Source organism: Colossoma macropomum, unplaced genomic scaffold (genome assembly GCF_904425465.1).
Source record: "Colossoma macropomum unplaced genomic scaffold, Colossoma_macropomum, whole genome shotgun sequence".
NCBI lineage: Eukaryota > Metazoa > Chordata > Actinopteri > Characiformes > Serrasalmidae > Colossoma > Colossoma macropomum.
The window spans coordinates 15,129-38,429 of record NW_023495379.1 but is presented as its reverse complement, the minus strand read 5'-3'; the positions used below and the strand labels follow the sequence as shown (position 1 = coordinate 38,429).

The 23,301-nt window shown below is 42.4% G+C and overlaps 1 protein-coding gene across 1 annotated transcript in view; it reads right to left on the bottom strand.

Moving 5' to 3' along the window:
- LOC118801934 (GRIP and coiled-coil domain-containing protein 2) overlaps positions 1–16,494 on the bottom strand; it is a 31,082-nt gene extending 14,588 nt beyond the window's left edge. Inside the window, exons 1-14 of the mRNA XM_036562336.1 lie at positions 16,318–16,494; positions 12,803–12,856; positions 12,206–12,290; positions 12,035–12,102; positions 10,729–10,833; positions 6,575–8,758; positions 5,405–5,447; positions 4,490–4,590; positions 4,270–4,368; positions 3,763–3,882; positions 2,543–2,707; positions 2,316–2,420; positions 694–856; positions 110–210 (exon numbers count right to left, since the gene is read on the bottom strand). Of these exons, the coding sequence (XP_036418229.1) occupies positions 110–210; positions 694–856; positions 2,316–2,420; positions 2,543–2,707; positions 3,763–3,882; positions 4,270–4,368; positions 4,490–4,590; positions 5,405–5,447; positions 6,575–8,758; positions 10,729–10,833; positions 12,035–12,102; positions 12,206–12,290; positions 12,803–12,856; positions 16,318–16,323 (3,399 nt within the window). The 5' untranslated portion in view covers positions 16,324–16,494. The remainder of the gene's footprint in view (positions 1–109; positions 211–693; positions 857–2,315; positions 2,421–2,542; positions 2,708–3,762; positions 3,883–4,269; positions 4,369–4,489; positions 4,591–5,404; positions 5,448–6,574; positions 8,759–10,728; positions 10,834–12,034; positions 12,103–12,205; positions 12,291–12,802; positions 12,857–16,317) is intronic.
- Between the last annotated feature and the right edge of the window lie 6,807 nt (positions 16,495–23,301).

Here is a 23,301-nt window from a genome sequence, read left to right as displayed (position 1 = left end):
CTCAGTCTGAATTGATAATCAGAATGAATTCAATCAGATTGGAGAAAATCTTTGCATGTAAACACAGACACTGTTCACATTCTGAGCACAAAACACTCAAAGAACTCACTTCCTTCTTGGCATCTGCCAAGTCCTTCTTGGTCTTCACCAGCAGCTGCTTTATCTTTGAGGCCTTTTCTTCTGCGTTATCCGCCAGTGATTTTAGAGACTCTGAAGAAAAATAAAGAAAAAGATTCAGCCGCCAAGATGAACTGAATTCAGCAGAGCAGAAGACTCAGTGAGATCTCACTCTAATGTAAGGTTAGTTTCAGATACAGCATTTCTCGACAGGACGCCCAGCAGAGCGCGCTGTTATGAAGACGGCTGATTAGAGGATCATCTACAACCAAAGAACTGTTAAGGAGTTTCCCACTAGTGTCACTGAGTGAGAGGACACTCACTGGAACAGACAAATCAGAGTAGATCTCATGTGGTGTATCTGTAGCCTTGTTGGCTGTCGTTCTCATTTCTTATCAAATTGAAGTCCCTCTTATTACAATTACTGCTACAAATAATTATGTGAGTAACACAAATTGGTCACACTGAGTCTGAAAAGTCTGTTGATCTCAGCTATTGATCGTCTGGCTCACCGTGATCGTGTTTCAGTAGTATAACCCTGCGCTGGCTGTGAATGTACAGACGTCAGAATCTCACCCATCTCCTGCGTCAGTTTGTCCTCTCGGTCTCTCTGAGCCTCAGCGCGACTCTCCTGCTCCTCTATCTGTCTGTCCTTCTCAGACAGCTGCTGGTTCAGCTCTTTAACCAGCCGCTCATAATCGGCCATCTCCATGTCCAGCAGGGTGCTCTGCTGGGCATCCTGAGGAAAAAAAATAAATAAAAATCAAAAGGTCCAGTGGTACATTATCACAGCTGCTGAGGGATTCAGTGGTTGGTGATTCGACTGCATTGATTTGGGAATGTTAGAACTGACTATAATAATAATAATAACAATAATAATAATAATAAATGATATGCTAAATGCTAAAATTCTTTGTCTATTTTCAAACTTTAAAACTACTGTGTGAATCGTTTTTTGTTCACATGCTTCAACTATATTTTAAAAAGTACTTTTTATTTTATTTATTTATTTATTTCAGAGGATTTTTCTCTCCAGTTTAGTCGTTTCCAGTTCCACCCACTAGTTCCATCTCCCCCAATCACACGATACCACCAGCTCTAGGAGGGCGAAGGCTAACACAGTCTTCCTCTGAGGTCTGTGATCTTTACAAACTGACGGTAACGCAGCGTCACTGTACAGCTGAACGCGCTCGGAGGAGACGCTAACCGCCAGACCTGTTACGTCAGGTAACAGACGGCTGTGCTGACTAGCATCGCGCTCGAGTAATGGGGGAGACCGGGGGCCATCCTGCCCACCCAGAGAGAGCGAGGACAACTGGGCTGTCTTGGACTCCCGTACACAGACGGCTGTGGCATCACCAGGGATCAAACTCGCGATCTCCTGATAATGATGGGGAAGAAGCTTAGACGGCTGGGCCACTCGGGAGCGATTCTGAATTATATGACACTTAATGCTGCACTGAATGGTTCCCTAAAGAAACGTAATCAAGCAGGATCATTTGAAGATGAAGATTTACACCACATTAGTTATCTAATAACGGTGTTGATACACAGCAGCTGGGTTAACTGCTTTGCTAAGTGCTGCTGCACACTGTAACCCCAGGCTGAGAGGCGCTGGTACAGAGGAAGATCCTCACCAGGAGTCACAGATGAGCTTCAGAGAGAAACCAGAGCGAAACTGTGAACCCACTGTGACGACGCCAGAGTCACCAAATAAGAGCTGAGAATGTCGCTGCCTGATCACAAACCTTAGGCCAGCAGCTGAAAACTGCTTTGTTTAACAGCTGCAGTGTTAAATCATGGTCACAATGAAAGAGTTTAAAGGGGAATTTCACCCTAATTTCACAACATTTCTGCAAAAGTCAACTGTTAAGATGTACAAAGTCAGAGAGGGTGTGAAACGCTCCATTCTAGAGGAACTCGGAGTCAAAATTGTTCACAGTGGTGGTGACAGAAACCAGACATCTGAACAGTTTAGGTTCCCTCAAAGCAATAAAATGGCTATAAATGCTGCCTGATGCCCAATGCTTTACAATGGCTTTGCGCTGTTTTGGTCTATTGTTTAAAATGCATTCATGAAGGAGAGGCACTTGTGAGGCATTGTGTGGCTGTTTTTCCTGAAATCACCACCCCTATTCACACATTAAAGAACCTGTCAGATTAAAGGTAAAGTCCACTGTGTGGGTTTCTGGACGTGCCTTTCTGAGCTGCTCCAGCTGCTGCTCCGTCTGCTGGAGCTGCTGCTTCTGTTTGTGTAGTAAAGAATTCAGCTCCTCAGATTCCCTAACAGCCGCCTGGTGGTCCTGGAAACACAACAGACACACAGTTGTACAGTTCATAAAAAAAGGCTGCGTAGGTTTCCTACATGAGCAGTGCACAGACTAACAAGGCCGTATTTCTGAGAGCTCTGTTTCAGTCGCTCTACCTTTGTTTTCTGCTCTTTTAAAAGCCTTTCTGTCTCCAGGTCTCTCTCCAGCCCAGATTTCAGCTTGTGCAGCTCCAGCGTCTGAGCCTCCAGCTGTCGGACGTTACTCTGGAGAGTCTCCATGCGGGCCATCAGGTCTTCTCTCTCAGACAGCAGCTGCTTATTCTGACAGGGAAACAGAGCCTCAGTTTAGTCTTCTTTCTTCTATTACGTTTGTACACAGTGTGCCTGTAAAGCGCCTCACGATACATATTAAAAATGCACTGGCTGATCAATAATGTGACATGGTTCAGTAGTGGCCTGCGCCATTTGGGCCAAAATCATTTACATTTGTTTAATTCCATGAATAGCTTGATTCAAAACACCAGCAGAAGAACCGATCTGGAACCGTCAGGATCCTCAGGACACAGAGATGTTTTTAGTATTGAGTAGAGACCAGTAAAGCAGCGGATTTCCACACTCAGTATGAACTACACTGTGAAAGGTTCGTTGTAAAGGAGGAAACCACAGTCTGATTATCTGAGAAATGAGCCCAAAGGGAACGGAAAGCTTGGCTTAGAGAAGCTCTGAGTCAGTGAGCGTCAGTGATTCTGATAAGCCATCACTGATTTCCCCCATTACAATTATATACAGAAATATACAGAATATCATTCCTCTTACTGCAGAAGTCAATTTCTATCAAAAAGGTGGCCTGAACCCTTAGATAGATGGTTCTTCAAGGGTTCTTTAGTAAAGGAAATGGGTCTATATAGAACCATGAACACTCAAAGATCCCTTTGACTGATTAAAGGGTTCTTTGTATCGCTAAAATCGTTCTTCAGATTGATGGAGAATGTGTTGAGTACGGTTCTATACAGCACCAAAAAGGGTTCCTCTATTGTCACAATGTCAAGCCTGTAACAATAGAAGAACCCTTTTTGGTGCTACATAGAAACCTTTTCAGAAAGGTTCTAAACACATTCTCCATCAATATGAAGAACGTTTTAACGATGCACACTGTAAAGAACCCTTGAAGAACCATGAATTTTAAGAGTGTATCAGATCAATCTGATTGCTCGGCTTTGCTAACTGATGAAAACCTACAGCATTTCTCTGCTTTATTCTCTAAATGTTATATAAATAAATGGCAGTATATATATATATATATATAATATATATATATATATATATATATATATATACACACAGATGATTAATAACAGGTCGAGTCATTTAATCACCTGCTCAACAGCCGCCTGCAGTCGTTTGGTCAAGTCCGCGTTCAGTTTCTCGGCCGCGTCCACTTTCTCCTTCTCTTTATCCAGCAGCTCCGTCTGCTTATCATAATCGATCATAAGATTCTGTGAAGTCAAATTAGACATAATGAACGTAGTCAGTATTAAACACACACAGACACACACACACATCATCATCATCTTAACCGCTTATCCTTCTGGGTGTCAGTATTAAACAATAAAACAATAAATAAAACCAAACGTCCAACTAAATGTATTATTTTTGCTGCCACTACTAATAATAACATTATTATCTTTAGTCACAGCAGTTAAAGAGGCTTCTTCTGTGACTAATCAGCTGCAGAAACAGCGAAAGGAGTGAACTTGCAACTCAGAAACACCGGTTAACATTTGTGTTTGTGTTTACAGCTGAAACACGTCAGGTAAATGAAATCATTTTGATAAAATATTCCGAGAGCATTAAAACACAGTTCAGCTGTAACAGCTTTATACCTTGTAATCCTCAGCACCATGAATGATGCCCTTCATCGAGTCTGACAGCTTCTCCCGCTCAGCCTTCAGAGCCTCCAGCTCCTCTTTCAGCTCAGAAGCCTGTTTGCAGGGAGATTAAACACTTTAAATATATTCCATTCAGGAAGTCTCAGAAATGATAAGCAAACATGAATGAACAGCGCACTAACAGACAGACGAGGCTAGTAGGAAGATTTCAAACCTCCTTTTTGCTGATCTCCAGCTCCTTCCTGGCCTTCACAGCTACAGCTTTGATTTTATTCATGCGTTCGTCTTTCTCCTTACTCTCCTTCTCCAGGATTTCTGCACAAACACGATTATGAAAGAAATTAATCAGTGTTTGGCATTTTGTGATTCAGTGCACAAAAATGTTGAGTAAACAATCACTGATCTCATATTCTGCTGGGAATGATTCACCATTTATAAAGGCGTCAGTCCCTGAAACGTCATACAGTTTGATTATCCTGATCTTACAAACTAAAAGATATCAGAGGAATTACATTCTTATTGTTTGACTATTCAGTGTTACTGAGCTCTGCTAAAGCCTGAGTAGACTGATAAATCAATATGATCGGTTATTAATCTCAGTGTTACTGAGCTCTGCTAAAGCCTGAGTAGACTGATAAATCAATATGATCAGTTATTAATCTCAGCGTTACTGAGCTCTGCTAAAGCCTGAGTAGACTGATAAATCAATATGATCGGTTATTAATCTCAGCGTTACTGAGCTCTGCTAAAGCCTGAGTAGACTGATAAATCAATATGATCGGTTATTAATCTCAGCGTTACTGAGCTCTGCTAAAGCCTGAGTAGACTGATAAATCAATATGATCAGTTATTAATCTCAGCGTTACTGAGCTCTGCTAAAGCCTGAGTAGACTGATAAATCAATATGATCGGTTATTAATCTCAGCGTTACTGAGCTCTGCTAAAGCCTGAGTAGACTGATAAATCAGTGTGATCAGTTATTAATCTCAGTGTTACTGAGCTCTGCTAAAGCCTGAGTAGACTGATAAATCAATGTGATGATCAGTTATTAAACAGGTAAATGCACAACAGACCTGTGAGGAAAGGTTAATCTGTACAATCAGAGATGAACAGAATAATAAGGTCATACCCATCTGCCTCATATTCTCATTAAGGCTGGACGATCTGGATTCCTGAAGATAAAGAGTCATAACACTGAGTCAATCAACAGTATCTAGACAAACAATGCTGATGCTGATGTTAATATGCACACATTGATAGAACATTTGAGACCAGATCCATCTGAATTAGCATCACTGAAAATGTGTTATATTTATTTCTGTAGGGCTTCAAATGAAGTACAACCTTTTAACACAGCGCCCCCCGTTGCCTTTTTAAAGTAACTATCTGAAGATACTGATGTGATTTTGATATTATTGTGCATCCCTAGGTAGAAAATGAAAAATAAACACAAATTTTTTATTCCTTACCAAATGGACTATTGCTGTAACAGGCTACATCAAAGCCTTCAGTTAGGGCTGGGAAAAAGCACCAATGCATCGACAGGACAGTAGTGATTCAACTGCATCCATTTTACAATGCTAGGATCAAATTCAGCTGACAGCAATATTAATATATAATTGTATATTAAGTTTATGTTCATATTAGCATAAAAAAAATTCTCAGACAATTTTTAAATGTAAACATTAAAACATTAAACAACTCCATATTGCGTTTACTGTCTATACTGCGTGAACACTTCCTCCAGCTGCACCCTTAAAAAGGTGGTTCTTCAAGGGTTCCTTAGCAAACACTCAAAGAACCCTTTGCATGATTAAATGGTTCTTTGTATCATGAAAGTGTTCTTCAGATTGATAGAGAATGTGCCGTAGATTCTTCTATACAGAACCCAATAGAACCTATATAGCACCCAAAAGGGTTTTCTCTTGTCGCAAGCTTTGAGGTGCTATATAGAACCATGTTCAAAAAGGTAGTACATAGAACCTTCTACAGCACCTTCTGAAGAACCCTTTTATGATGCAAAGAACCATTTAATCAAGCAAAGGGTTCCTTGAGTGTTCATTGTAGAACCACTTTCTTTACTAAAGAACCCTTGAAGAACCATCTGTAAGAGTGTACTTTAGTCTATTTGGTGCATTATACTAATTCTGAACGATCAAATCATCTGAATCATGGTGAAATTTGAGATTTCACACACTGAATCATTTCTAAATGATTCCTAAAGAACCGTAATCTAATCAAATCGTAGTGATGTCAGAGATTTAAGCCCCGCCTTCAGCGGAACACAGAACATACGCACCTGCAGATGGGAGATTTCTTCCCTCAGCTGGGCGATGATGGACTCCTTCTCGCTGAGCTTCTGCTGGAAACTTTTCATGTCATCAGTTTGTTGAGCACCTGCTTCATCTGGAGGTTGATGTTCTTTGACCACCAGCCCTTCAACAACCTCAACGACCTCAACGCCCTCAGTGCCCTGAGAAGGCTCCTCGCTCTGGGTCTCCGTTTCTGTGTGGTCCTCCTGCAGACTTCCCGTGTCTTCGTTTAGTCGGCCATCTTGCTCCTGAGAGCGCATCTCGGTCAGCTGTGCCGCCTGTTCATTGAGCTGCTGCGTCAAAATAGTCTTTTCTTCTTGAACTCTGGACAGGAGTTGGTCCAGCAGCACAGAAATCTCCTCGTCTCCTCCCAAGGTCACAGAGTAGCTCTGAAGCAGTACTTCAGAGACGCACGCTTGGGCATCGAGAAGCCTTCGTTTACTCGTTTCCAGGTCCTTCCTCAGAGCATCTCTATCTTCTGACACAGACTGGAGGTCTTTCTGAAGTTCAGCCTTCTCCTCTGTGATCGTTTGGAGCTGCCTGAGAGCTGCTTTAGTCTGTTCCTCCGTGGTCTGAAGAGCAGCACAGTCCTCTTCCAAGGCACAGCAGCGTTTGGCCAGCTGGTCTTTTTCAGCAATGGTGCAGGACAGCTGGGCCTCTAAATCAGCTACACAGCTTGTAAGCCTGTTCCTCTCCACCAAGGAACCCTCCAGAGCTGCTGACAGGTCCTCCAACTTCTGAAGACTGAGTTGGGCAGTGTCCGTCTGTCCAAATTTACACTCATTTCCTGTATCCACTGTTGTTTTCTCAGGTGTCGCCCGCTTCTCTTCGTCTGAGGTCACGGCCAGAAGGTCTTCTGAAACCTCTGGAGCCGAACTCTCCTCTTGCTGCAGCTGAGGTTGTGGGAGATCTTCATTCGTGCTCACGACTGTTTGAGAACTGGTCAGAGAACTTTTCAGTTCCTCTATCAATCTGTCTTTCTCGGTTAGCTGCTCTTGCAGCTCCTGGATGGACGATGCTGCCTGCTCTTTCATAACGTTGTACTGCTTCACAAAGTCGTTCGTTTTCTCTCCGAGCTCCACCTCAATGTTTCGGAGTATCTCCTTGGTGTGCTCATATTCCCCCATCACAGCGTTCTTCTCCTCCGAAAGCACCTCACACTTAAAGCGCCACTCTTTCAGCTCCATAACGGCCTCTTGTTCACGTTCGGCGCTGCAGTTCAGGCGAGACTCTAGATCTTTCATTTCTGTTTGGTGCAGCTCTTTTAACGCTTGGAGCTGCTGCTCATGCTGGTCCACACTTACAGCTCCCTGCTCATTATCAGCAGGAGCGTCCTTCTCCAGACAGGTGTCTTCTTTGGTCATTTGCAGCTCGTTAATCTTGAACTCCAGCTCCTCCTTCTCCACGGTGAACTCCTCTTTCAGATGCTGCAGTTCGCTCTCAAGCTCAGTCTTCACGTTGCTGAGGAACGTGAGCTCCTCTTGAAGCATCGTGTTTTGGGACTGGAGGTCCTGCAGCGTTAATCTCAGCCTGTCTGTCTCATTCTCTGGTTCTTCTAACGGTGAGGAAGCCACCGTCTCCATCGTTCCTGAGGCCTTCTGGGCTCCGTTCTTATTGGGGTCCTCTTCTTCCTCTTGGACATCCTGGAGGAAGCTCTCTTTCACCGCCAGCTGCTCTGACAGCTCCTCCTGGACCAGCAGCAGCCGCTCCCTCTCCATTTCAAAGTGCGCCGCGTTCTCCTCAAGCTGCTCCTCCAGGTCTCTGAGCTCGGCCTCGTGCTGTTTGCTCAGCCTCGTGATCTCCTCATGCAGGCTTTCCAGATCTTCCTGAGATTTCTGGAGCACCGTTTTGTGAGCTTCCGTCAGAGCTTCAGTTTCAGCAGCCCCCTCTTTCTTGGCTGATTCCAGATCCAGCTGCAAGCCGGAAATCGTTTTCTCATATTCCTGCCGAACCGCTTCAATACTGGAATTAAACTCGTCCATCAGTCTCTGCCTCTGGGTTTCCTCGCTCTCCTTCTGCTCGCTCTCCCGTTTCTTAAAGCTCTCCAGTTCTTCTCTGTATTTCGCTTCAGAGGCTTCAAAGTTGTTTTCCATGACCTTCATCTTCTCTATGTGCTCTTTATTCACATGGTCCAGTTTTTCTTGAAGGGCAGAGACGCTTTCCAGTGCCTCCTGTTGAAAAAGGTCAAATATAAAAAAACAACGGACAATGAAAGCTACGTTTATTTTTTTAAGCACACTCAAGCGAATGCAGTAGAAAACCAAAACATTCACAAAACAAACATGGAATTTGGCCTTTTGTGTGTGTGTGTGTGTGTGTGTGGACAACATGGACAGGCTGCTGACTGGCTACAGCTGCTAAAGGAGAACCCTACGCTGGACACTTGTGATATTTTTAACATCTGGTATTTTTGCATAAATTGTTATGGCTGTATTGATTTAAAACCCAATAATGCGGTGGGTCCAGCAGACCACTGAGTAACACACACATCAACACCACACAAGTGTTAAAAATAATATTACTTATGATTACAAAACATGGTGATTACTTACTATTATTATTGTTGTTGTTGTTGTTGTACTATTTTGCATACACTTTGCATATTCATTTCACTTTTTAATAAACTAATTAACTGAAATTCTACAAGGTAATTAAAACATTACTGATAAACAATTATTTTCATCACAAGTTGCATTAAAATACTAAAATGGGGATCCTGCCCAATCTGGCAACCCTGTACTGCTGCTGCTGGCTCTATTTGAACAGCGTCTCTTTAATCATTCTAAAAATGAAACGTTTTTGTGAACGAGGAGTGATCGAGGTTTCAAACCACAGAAGAAATGAGTGTGTTTGTTTTATCTTTATCACTGTAGTGTAGAACAACGTGAGCACCAACACGTCAGTGCTTTATCCCAGTACGTTAATCAGGCAGAGAACACTGAGTAACTGTGGACTGAAAGCTGTAGGACTTCATGTTTCTGCCTTATATAAATATTTAGTTCTGACACCACCTCCACATGTGGGTTCTGGCACAGGAACCCCTTTTGAGTGTTCTGAGTTTATTCAGAGCCCAAACATCACCAAACAGGAGGTGGACTGAGAGTGTGAGTCTGCCACGGCGCGAGGAGACGCTGCTTCAGTTAGCCGTTCAGTATTTTATGTTATACATTTCGAGTTATTTAAAGAAACTTTATTATGATTTTATTGATGCAGATCATCAGGTGAACGTGTTTAACATGTGAAGGAGGTGCCAGCTCCACTAAAATAGGTGCCAGATCCGGATCCGGCTTGTCCTGCTTGCGATCCACAGAAGCCTTTCTGTTTAGGGTTCAATGATCCAGCCTTGGCAGCAGCAAAGGCTTTCAAACACCGACACACCCAATCAAACACACTGCGCACACAGCTGAGTTAGACAGCGTCCTAATCCCAGTGTGGATCCGGCACTGCGGGGCCACTTCCTGACTCGGCCTTTACCTGGAATTCACTCAAGCGTTTCTTTAACTTCTTTACTGGAATTAATCCATAATCTATGGCGAAACAGTGACAATCACAGAGACAACACTGATCTACACACTTCAAAAGGTGGTTCTTCAAGGGTTCTTTAGTAAAGAAAACGGTTCAGAGAACCCTTTATATGATTAAATGGTTCTTTGCATCACAAAATGGTTCTTCAGATTGATGGAGAATGTGCTGTATGTGTTTCTATGTATAATCTTTTTGAAAACGGTTCTAAATAGCACCAAAAAGGGTTCTTCTATTGTCAATGTCAAACTTGTAATAACAGAAGAACCCTTTTCCAACACGTTCTAAATCAAGCTGATGAACCCTTTCATGATGCAAAGAGCCCTTTAATTGCCCTTCATGCAAAGGGTTCTTTGAGTGTTCATGGTTCTATATAGAACCATTTTCTTTACTAAAAACCCTTGAAGAACCATCATTTTTAAGTGTGTACCAGATGCAAAGATCTGATTTCTGAGCAACATTAATGTAAAGATGACTGTAAATCAGTGAAGGTTTTACAGACATTAGGCTGTATTTTATCATAACCACAGTGAAGCCATACAGTGATAACCCGACAGCTTCACTCTGCACTGACTGATACAGAATAAGAGGCTCTAGATAAACGTAGTCATGAACTCACCTCTGCCTGCTTTTTCACCTTCTCATTTTCTTTGCGCAGTAACACGAGGGTCTGCTGGGTCTCCGCTTTCTCGAGCAGCACAGCGTCCATCCTCTCGGTCAGCTCCTGATTCAGAACATACAGCTTATAACGACGGTTTCAGGAGAGGATTAATATACTATACAAAGAACATCAACACTTTTCTTAGTGGTTTAAGGTAAAAATATAGATTTTTTAATGTAAGTCAGCGTAACCAGACTTTCATATGGGGTCATTTATTTTGATCCACTCATCATAAAATTTACACACAATATAAAAAACAACAGTTTTCACATAATATCAAAAACTGAAAAACGACAAAAATGGAGTCATAAACAGTCTTAAGTTGTGAGAAAAAACCTGTAACTGTCCAGTTTATAACATGAATACCTCATAAACGTGACCTGTTTAATAAAGAAGTAAAATGTTGCATGTGTCATATATGATCAATAATAACATACACGTAATAAATAACATAAATAATTATTATAGTGAGTTCATATGTATTTAATTATCATTAGAACCGTTACAGGTCCATAATGACATTTTGGACGGGGGTGTGGTGGTTTAAAAAAAACATCAGTAAGTACCAAATCACGAAACTGCAGGACGGATGGCTACATTCATCAATATTTAATCACTATAATGCTATTATTTCATGTAAAATACTCTTTTTTGTTAAAGTTCTGAGATGGAGTAGCCGCTGACAGACGGTGCTTTAGTGTAACATCCCATTATACCTATATTTTTAGCTATACGCCTAATAATTAATTTAATATGTATTTGCATAAACATCAGCATTTACTCCCACTGTGACGTCTGTTATTATTAGTTTAGAAAGTTTCTGATGTTCAAGACGGTCAAGGATTAAACTGAGATAAACTAAGCAGATCCAAGGTTAGAAGCTGTGGACACACTCAGTGTCCGATGCAGACGCACTAGTGTGATGTGAGAAAACCAGAAGAACAGCTTTTCAGGATGGTCAGCTTCCAGGATGGCAAAGTAAATGTAACTAAAGCCCAGCAGTGAGGAGCTGAACTTTACCCTCCTCTGCTGTCACTGCAGACTGGCAGGGTCGCCTACAGAGCAGCGCTGGTAGCTGTTAATGAAGTGATGCTCTTTTTATTTGAGGGTCCCATTTCAGAGGGAGGATTTCAACCACTACCCTGTAACTCAGTTCCAAGGGGCAACACTCGAAAACAAGGGGTAAAAATAAGAAATGAGCCTCAGATGTTATAATATTGTTTTTCTTTGATGTGTCACCTGTCTGTACACACTAAACACTCACCTGTATCACAGAGTTATCTGAACTTTCACTTGGACGGGTCTTTAGAGCTCCAACCTCCTTTTCCAAATCTTCCAAAACACACATAAGCAAATATGAGCAAGTCTATGGACAAACTTACACAGCATAACAGGAAGAAATCATGAGCAGCAGTTACACCTTTAATCTGCCCACCTGAACATTTTGACTTCAGCTTCTGCATCACTGCCATCTGCTTCTTCGCAAACTTAATGAGGTCATCTTTGGACAGTGTGTCCAGCTTTGATGAGCCACGACAAGGAAAGAAAACATGACATGAACATTAAACTGAAGTCACTCTCATGTACACTGACCGGCCACTTCATTAACTCCACCACCTTGTTTTTACACTCACTGTCCACTTTATCAGCTTCACTGACCGTACAGTTTCACTCTGTAGTTCTACAGTTACAGACTGTAGTCCATCTGTTTCTCTGATACTTTGTTACCCTGTTCTTCAGTGGTCAGGACCCCCATGGACCTCACAGAGCAGGTACTGTTTGGGTGGTGGGTCATTCTCAGCACTGCAGTGACACTGACGTGGTGGTGGTGTGTTAGTGTGTGTTGTGCTGGTCTGAGTGGATCAGACACAGCAGTGCTCCTGGAGTTTTTAAACACCTCAGTGTCACTGCTGGACTGAGAATGATCCACCACCCTAATAGTACCTGCTCTGTGAGGGTCCTGACCCTTGAAGAACAGTGACTGGTCAGTGTATACAGTGACATCCTACATATAAATTAAAATGAACTGTACCTTAGATTTCCCCAGGCCTGGGGACGGACTCACACCCTCCATGTCACTGTCCCGCTGAAAACAAGCAAAGAAACGAAGAGAAAAGGGACAAAATGTGAAATACGAAACAACGTACTGAAAAAAATCACAGAAACCAGGAAAAGTTCCTGCTGGTTCTGGTGTCACAGAACAGCCTCTAATGGTTTTCTACGTTTGTCCTGCTGGGTTGATATGACAGAGGACTCATTTGTTGCATATGTTGGTTTCCTAATGGGATCTAAAGGTGTTCTACAGGACATTAGTGGTCTCTAATGGCAACCATGAAGCCATTTCTCATTAGAAAGTAAAACCATCAGGCTTTAATCCTTTTTTGTGATCAAATGTTTTCATTTTTAAGATAAAGCTCCAATGTAACATCAAACACAGTAACATAATGGATTATCCAGCCCCCCATCAGTTCCCACCCACATGGAAACCATACATTTGTCAGTGATTAAGGAAAAAAGATAAATAAATAAATAAATAAATGAATAAATTTTATTTTATAAAAAAATGAAAGAAAATTAATTGATTGATTAATTAATTGGTTATTTGATTTCATCAAAGTCCCTTTAAGAACAACAGAACAATAAATAAATAAATGAATAAATAAATGTAACTTTATAATAATAAACAAAACTGACTGATAAATAAAAATAAAAATAAAAATAAAGTCCCTTTAAGGACAACAGAACAATTAAGAGAGAGACCAGAGAATTAAGAGAGATGACCGGTCACCTCAGTCCTCTGACCAATAAATCTAGTTAGATTAACTGAAATGTGTTCTAGATATTTTAATATAACACTTAAATTCAACTCATTTAACATCATTAAATTCAATTCCAGTCAAATTCAGGGGGATGACCTCCCTGCTGAAAAAGACCATAAGAACCAATAGGATTGAAACCTTTTCTAATGGGAATAGCCTTAATGGTTTGGAACTGGCTTAAAAATCCCTTTAGGGAACCATCAAAAGCACCTGGAATCAGAACACCTGTTAGACCAACAGGGTCCTTTACACTGTGCTATCAAAACATCAGGACACATAACACCATTAGTGATGGGACACCACCAGGAACCAACAGAACCTTTTAATATTTTTAAATATTTTTTAGCAGAATAAAAACTCTGCAATTACAGCTCAGCGATACAGACAAACCCTGAACACATCACAGCACACTGAACACCCAGCACAGCACACTGAACACCCAGCACACTGAACACCCAGCACACTGAACACCCAGCACACTGAACACCCAGCACAGCACACTGAACACCCAGCACAGCACACTGAACACCCAGCACACTGAACACCCAGCACACTGAACACCCAGCACAGCACACTGAACACCCAGCACACTGAACACCCAGCACAGCACACTGAACACCCAGCACACTGAACACCCAGCACAGCACACTGAACACCCAGCACAGCACACTGAACACCCAGCACACTGAACACCCAGCACACTGAACACCCAGCACAGCACACTGAACACCCAGCAGACTGAACACCCAGCACACTGAACACCCAGCACAGCACACTGAACACCCAGCACAGCACACTGAACACCCAGCACACTGAACACCCAGCACACTGAACACCCAGCACAGCACACTGAACACCCAGCAGACTGAACACCCAGCACACTGAACACCCAGCACACTGAACACCCAGCACAGCACACTGAACACCCAGCGCACTGAACACCCAGCACACTGAACACCCAGCACACTGAACACCCGCACGCACACTGAACACCCAGCACACTGAACATCCAGCACACTGAACACCCAGCACACTGAACATCCAGCACACTGAACACCCAGCACACTGAACATCCAGCACACTGAACACCCAGCACAGCACACTGAACACCCAGCACACTGAACACCCAGCACACTGAACACCCAGCACAGCACACTGAACACCCAGCACACTGAACACCCAGCACACTGAACACCCAGCACACTGAACACCCAGCACAGCTGAACACCCGCACACAATGACCCCAGCACACTGAACATCCAGCACACTGAACACCCAGCACACTGAACACCCAGCACACACAGACACCCAGCACACTGAACACCCAGCCAGCACACTGAACCCAGCACAGCACACTGAACACCCAGCACACTGAACACCCAGCACAGCACACTGAACACCCAGCACTGAACACCCAGCACAGCACACTGAACACCCAGCACACTGAACACCCAGCACACTGAACACCCAGCACAGCACACTGAACACCCAGCGCAGCACACTGAACACCCAGCACACTGAACACCCAGCACACTGAACACCCAGCACACTGAACACCCAGCACAGCACACTGAACACCCAGCACACTGAACACCCAGCACACTGAACACCCAGCACAGCACACTGAACACCCAGCACACTGAACACCAGCACACTGAACACCCAGCACACCATGAACACCCAGCACACTGAACACCAGCACAGCACAGCACACTGAACACCCAGCACAGCACACTGAACACCCAGCACACTGAACACCCAGCACACTGAACACCCAGCACAGCACACTGAACACCCAGCACACTGAACACCCAGCACACTGAACACCCAGCACACTGAACATCCAGCACACTGAACATCCAGCACAGCACACTGAACACCCAGCGCACTGAACACCCAGCGCACTGAACACCCAGCGCACTGAACACCCAGCACACTGAACACCCAGCACAGCACACTGAACACCCAGCACAGCGCTGTGATCCCAGCAGCGACGCTGAGCTGGTGTAAAGTTAATGTCTGTAACTTAACAGAGTTTAAAGATACTCAAACTCGTATTCCTGCTGAAAAAACCCACAGAGCCCACTAAGTGTTCCTGTTGGTTGCTGATGGTTTAGTAACGTGTTTTTGTTGTTTAATGTTTTGATGTCTCAGTGTAAAGGAAGCTTCAACCCCTTACAGAGCCAAAGTGTTACTACTCACTCCAATAACCTGAGAAACGCTCCATCAGTTTACACTGAAGTCCCTGTAGAATAATAAGCCTCAGTATATAATAAGTCAGTAATATTAATGGTTTAACTGGTGACCAGTGTCGGATTCTACACTCATTAGATCAGCCCAGTCCTGGTCCTGGAGACCCACCAGCACAGTTCAGCTCGAGCCCAGCCTAACACACCTGATCCAGGTAATGAAGGCCTTCAGGGCCATCTGAGTATCAGAGCCAGGTGTGGATCTGAACCCTCCAAAGTGGGAGATGTCCAGGACCAAGACCAGGACCAGGACCAGGACCAAGACCAGGACTGGACACTCCTGCATTTGGTTTCCTAATGGGATCTAAAAGTGTCCTACAGGAAAGCAGTGGTCACTAATGGTAACCACTGAGCCGATTCCCATTAGAAGGCCAGCCCAGTCGGGTCCAGTGCTGGTCCTGTAGGGTGGCTCTGCTCCTCTGTAGCTCAGCTACCGCGGATTACAACACAGCCCGCCTCGCGCACAGGTGAAGACTCACCTCCATGCCGCCCGTCCGCGCGGAGTCTCTGTGGATTATTGATATCTGATCGGTTATGAAGCGGGTTTGATCATCATATCCGGATGATCGTGTTTAGTTAACGCAAAACCAACACTGTAAACTGGGGCTGCTTCACTTCCGCCTTCGTCAGCAGCGCGTCACGCCGCGGGGTGCCGTGTTCGGCGGTGGTGCGCCGAGAAATGCACATGTCAGAAAGTGTGCGAGCATGCGCAGTGCGCGGGGCGGGCCTGGGGAGCGGACGTTCACTGAGACGCTCTGAGTTTAGTCGCTTTTCTTCCTCATTATTTATCATAGTCGGAAAAGGAAAGGAAAATGTAAATATTAAAATCATATCGAGAGTCTGTGTTTGGTGAGAGCTGCACCCTGCTGGAAAAAAGACTGTTTGAAAATATTAGGATTAAAATCTAATATGATAATAATAATAATGATGATAATACTAATAATGATAGGAATTGGCTTAATGGTTTCCTTGGAGTCCTTTACACTATATATGTGTGTATAGTCCATTTTATCAGCTCCACTTACTATATAGGTGCACTTTGTAGTTCTACAGTTACAGACTGTAGTCCATCTGTTTCTCTGATACTTTGTTAGCCCCCTTTACCCTGTGTCCACTCAGTGTCCACTCTATTAGACACTCCTACCTTGTCGGTCCACCTTGTAGATGTAAAGTCAGAGACAATAGCTCATCTGCTGCTGCACAGTTTGTGTTGGTCATCCTCTGGTCCTTCATCAGTGGTCACAGGACCTGACCACTGAAGAACAGGGTAAAAGGGGGCTAACAAAGTATCAGAGAAACAGATGGACTACAGTCTGTAACTGTAGAACTACAAAGTGCACCTATATAGTAAGTGGAGCTGATAAAATGGACAATGAGCGCAGAAACAATGAGGTGGTCATACACACACACACACACACACACACACATATATATATATATATATATATATATATATATATATATATATATATATATATAAGGTAGTGTTGTAAAGCTATAGCAGCTGTGAATCCTGGCAATTTCCCAAGTAGGCACTACGCAGGCCGAGCCATTCGCTTCTACCATAGAGAAATCCAGCTTAGACCTGGAGTCCATAATATGGGGAGGACGCTGACTACAGAACCTCAGGGGTCTGTAAGCTGTTCGGGGCTGTTTTTACAGCATTCATATCCGTATTTAAACCATTTCTGATGTCTTATACTTTTAACTGTATACAAGCTGATTTTCAAAATAGATGTAGGGCTGGAAAGCTTACAGCTCCTAGGGGTCACAGGTGGTTTCTCATCCAGGTATTAACCTCACTGAGCCCTGCCTGGTGACTTTGACCAGGCAAGACAGGGGCTTCTGACAGCTGTTGGGTTGCTGGCAAAAGCTGACGGGCAGTACAGCCTTTTACAGTAATTGCACCAATTATTTATTTATTTCTATGTTGTCATCTGTTTTATTTATTGTACACAAAGATGACTTTCAAAGTAAGAGCAGGGCTGGACAGCTTATAACCAAAAGGCATCCCTGGCAGCCTCCCATCCAGGCACTGACCAGGCTGAGCCTGCTCAGCTTCTGAGCTCAGACAGACGAGGCCTTCTGACAGGGGTTTGGTCATTTGTGAGTGTTGTCTGGCCTTTTAAAGTAACCTGCAGCTCTGTTTACCCCAATAGCCACAGACCTTTTCCTTTTTTAAGATTTCTTCCCTTTCTGGAATGTCGTGTACTTTTAATTGTATTCAAACATGACTCTCGAAATAAAGGGAACGCTGAGACGTTTACAGCACCTGGGAATCATAAGAAGTCTATCTCTATCCAAGCTGAGCCCTGCTCGGCTTTTCAAACCAGACAAGACAAGGGCTTCTGAGGGCGGTGTGGTCACTGATGAACGCTGGCTGGAACACTGCCTTTTAAAGTATCCTGCAACTCTAGATAACCTAACAGATGCAGAGTCCTTTTGAATTATGAATGGGAAAGCTCATAACCCTCAGTATGGTGTCCGTTTACTGAGAAAGTCCTGCAACTCAAAAAACAGCCAATCAGCTCGCTGTTTACACCGTGAGTGGAGAAGGGGTGGTGACATCGCAGCACTAGCGCTGAAAGCCCCTCCCTCGTTGTGGAGAAAATTACGTTTTTTGTGTGTTACTGAGCCAAACGACACAAACTATGAGGATTTAGTCAGATTTTACTGATGATTTCAAATGTGTGTTTTTAAATTGAAGTCTGACCTTCAGTTTCTAATGTTTTGGTCTCTCCCCATTCAGAGAGGGGGGGTCTGGTCTTGTATGGGTCCCTCCCCATTCAGAGAGGGGGGGTCTGGTCTTGTATGGGTCTCTCCCCATTCAGAGAGGGGGGGTCTGGTCTTGTATGGGTCTCTCCCCATTCAGAGAGGGGGGGTCTGGTCTTGTATGGGTCTGTAAAGTAAATCTGTGTTTTCATTTATATTATATTTGGTATCCTATATTAGTACATCAGCACACACTGAGACATACGTACAGCCAAGATGGTAAAATGGACATAAATGTTGTGGCTCCCAAGGTGGTTTATTTTTTGTGGAAAGGACAAAATGGCTCTTCTGAACATTTGGGTTGTGACCCCTGGTGTAATTTTTTTGGGGGTGGTGAACTGAAGGAAAAAAGGTGCAGTAACACGAGACGTGCTGAGTAATGCGCTAATCTCCTGTAGCATCAGCAGAAACTCAGCACTGCATTCACCTCTGATGAAACTCAACATGCATCATTAAACCTGTTCTCAGCTGTCCACCTTATTCCTGCGTCCCATGATGCTTTGGGTGAAGCACTTCCGGCAAAGCATAAACAGACGTTGAATGCTTATAACATCCTAGCATGACAGAAATGTGGGAATAAATAAAAATGTAAATATTTACATTGTTGGGTTGCTTGAATACGAGTGCTGATGTTTGTAGCTTAACCGATCTGTAAACAGAGACCTGAACCTGCGCGAGAGAAGCGCTGCAGTCAGAGGATCCTGATCACAGCCTTTCATTCACACTGATTAAATCTGTTTACAGTGAGAGTTCAGCTCACACAGAGAACCACACAGCATTACAGTAATGTCTAATTCAGAAATCTGTTTCAGCGCTGCTGCTAATATCCTCACCATGGTATGTTAGCACCATGCTAGCAGGGTTAGCGCCATGCTATATGGGATTTTTAGCTCCTAACAGGCACATACGCAGCGTACCTGACTGTGTATGTATTATATTGTATATTGTTGTAATGTTTGAACAAAAACTACACTGCATAGTTACAAATTAACCCCTTAATAACCAAAGTTTATTACACACCTCTATAACCTAAGAACAGCTCAGCCAGTTTACATTAAATTCCCTGTAGTTACTGAATAATAAGCCTTAGTATGTATTAAGACTGAGATTTAAAGGGTTAACTATGAAGGCGTGTCATAAACTGTTAATCCTGAATACAGTCTTAAGTTTAATAACTAAATAATGAGTCTGCAGTTCAGAGGGTTAAAGTGAGGTTTGGAATCCGGTGTCGCTCTGCAGAGCCGGTCCTGGTGTTCCAGTAATCCACTGACCTTGTGCCACCGAGAGGTTTCATGGTCGTGGAGGTTGGCTGGTATTTTTAACAGTGGCGGTGTCGTTTACTGCGGCTCAGTGATTCAGGACAGGCGCCAGCTTGACGTGTCCAAACCATTCAAACATTCACTTGACATAATAGCTGCCTGTTTGTAGTACTTCCTGTGAATCCTGTACTCATAATGCATTATAAAGGTCTTATAAAAGGTGTTATGTGTCATACGTGACCTTAATACTGAGCATAAGCTTGTATAATTGCTCTTAAATAGTTGTAATTACATGTATAAGACTATATAAAGTAAAAGTATATGACTTCATAAGGTCAGCCTCCATCTCAGAGCTGTTGGTGGTGGAAATGATTATGAACAGACATTTACCTGGATGTTGTTTTCTTATAGCATATAAAACTTACATGCTATAAAAAAACAACATTTTGTTTATAACTGTTGTTTATAAGCAATTATTAATTAAGCAACTATTTGTTACAATAATTAAGTGTATGGCAGGCATTATGAGGTGTTAAGTATGTCATATAACACCTTATAAATTCATTTATAAAGGACAGTGAACACAGGATTCATGGGAAGTGTTATTGCCTCTTTTAGTCAGTTTATTTTGTTATTTATTTATTCAAGCTTTAGAACATTTACAATGACCATTTTTATACCACTCAAGTGTTTTTCTTACTTTGTTTACTTAAAACTTCACGTTACACATTATTAATAATAATGATAATAATAATAATAAGGATAATAAACTTGATGTATACAACACATTTTGTATGTTAAAAGAAAGCTCGAAGTGCTTTACAAAGAAAGAATAGATATAAAAAATAAACATAAGTGAATAGGAATAATAATAATTCATAAACGAGGAGCTGCAGTTCAGCATTTTAAAAGGTTACGTTAGAAATAAATATGAACTCTTTATTTTTGCTTCTACAAACAACTTCTCTGTGTAACAGCTACATCCCTGATATGAATTCTGATTGATCCTCAGGGTTTCTGATATCAGTTAATCAGTGCCCCTCTAATCAGAGCATTGATTAGATGTCCTTGTTAGTGTAGTTAGGACAGCGTTCCTGTAAAACTGCTCTGCAGGGCTGAGATCAGACTGGACTGGTCATCACGTTCTCTGGTGTGTTAATGTCCTGACCAGCCGTGTGACACACAACAGTTATTCTCCAAATGAAGGCAGGCTGAATATAAACAGAGCAGGAGAGTGCCCCCCCCACCCCCCACCCAAAAGCTCGTCTGGTATGAAAACAGTGGCAGCTGTTAGCGCCTAGTTTGGAGATGAGGGTTCTGGTCTATTTGTAGAGTCGGGAAAAATTCAGCTGGAGCTCTGCTTTGTTAAAAGTCCCCTGTGGTCATATTTAAATAAAACAGGGGAAACTAAAGTAATTCTGTTTTTCATTTAACTTAACATTGTATCTCGAAGGTCAGTGGTGCTCCAGTCAGTCTACACTGCTGATATTAATGAGCTTCTACTGATAAACATCTTATACAAAAGACGTTAAGGTGTAATAAAGCTTCATTATGGCCTAAACGTGCTGCTTGTTTGAATGTTTATTTAATAACTTAAACTGTGGCATAAAACTGCTAACCAACTTAACGACTGTGTTCTAGCTAAAGCTAAGGTTTCAGCCTTTCAAATGATTAATTATTATTATTTATTAATTATTATTATTAATTGTTTTTTTATTTAAAATATGTTCATATTTAATTTAAAATAGACTATAATGAAATATGTTAATTTTATAATGATGCTACTAACAAATTAATACATAATGTTTTGTCCAGATTCCACAGGTGTCAAGATGCCCAGGTGTGTACTTACAGGTCAGAGGCCCAAACTGATCAACTGGTTAGGATTTGTGAGTCTCACAGTAAACAACCATCATGGGCTCAATTAGTACATCGACATCAACCGTCCTGTCTGAGCTCCGCCCACAAATGCAGCTATACAATTCATAGCTCATGTAAGATAAAAAAGATGGTTCTTCAAGGGTTCTTTAGTAAAGACAATGGTTCTATATGGCACCGAAAAGGGTTCTTCTATTGTTACAAGCTTGACATTGTATCAACAGAGGAACCTGTCTTTGGTGCTATATAGAACTATTTACAATACATTGTCCATCAATCTGAAGAACCATTTCACCACGCAAAGGGTTCTTTGAGTGTTCATGGTTCTCTATATGTACACTCTTAAAAATGATGGTTCTTTAAGGGCTCTTTAGTAAGAAAATGGTTCTATATAGAACCATGAACACTCAAAGAACCCTTTGCATGATTAAAAGGCTCTTTGCATTGTGAAATGGTTCTTCACATTGAAGGAGAACATGTTCTATATGATTCTATGTAGCACCAAAAAGCGTTCTGCTATTGTGACGATATCAAGCCTGTAACAATACAAGAACCGTTTTAGGTGCTATTTAGAACCTTTTTAAAAATTCATATTAAACATATTCTCCATCAATCTGAAGAACCCTTTCATGATGCAAAGAACCCTTTAATCATGGAAATGGTTCTTTGAGTGTTCATGGTTCTATACAGAACCATTTTCCTACCAAAGAACCCTTAATGAATCATCATTATTATGAGTGTTAGGGTTAAGAACCCTTTGCGTGGTCAAATGGTTCTTTGAGTGTTCATGGTTCTATACAGAACTATTGTCTTTACTAAAGAACCCTTGAAGAACCATCATTTTCGAGAGTGTAGCTAAATAAAACTAGACAGGTGGGAAATGACGACAAATTTGCCACTACACTAATATAATACACAACAGAAAGACGGCACCTGATTCACTCTAATAGAGGGACTTTTCACACACATTAAATCAATAATGTGCTTATCAATGCAGTATTGATGCAATACTGAGTCGTGCAGTACATTATCTCATTACATTGAGTGGGAATTTCTCCACTGTTCTGTGAAGACTGTCCAGTTTTGCAGTAGAGTCTACAGAACAAAGCATTTATGGACGGTGCAGCTGAACAGGTTTCAACTCTAAAGATACTCTGAAACAATGATTTATTCAAATATGATGTAGGTTAAATGAAACTAGTTAAACTGCTGATGGTGAACAGGGTGTGTAGGTCAGTTTACTCGTGTCCTCATCTGAAAAATGGCTTTGTGCTTCTACACCAGTGCAGTTCTGATCTCCACTGACTCCTCCACTCTACAGCTGGATTTAGGCAGCCAGGCTCTTAATTTGAAAGAGTGACCCAGCCTTTCACTGGGTGAAAGAGAGAGAGGGAGAGGGGGAGAGGACAGGAATGAGGAGGTGGGGACCTTCACTGCTCAGAGCTGTTTCAGGGTGGCTAACAGGGACATTACTCTCTCTCAGTGGCCGAGATTTGTGGATTACCTCTGGATTTCTCTCACTCACCTTTCTACTGTGGCACCACTGGCTTAGTC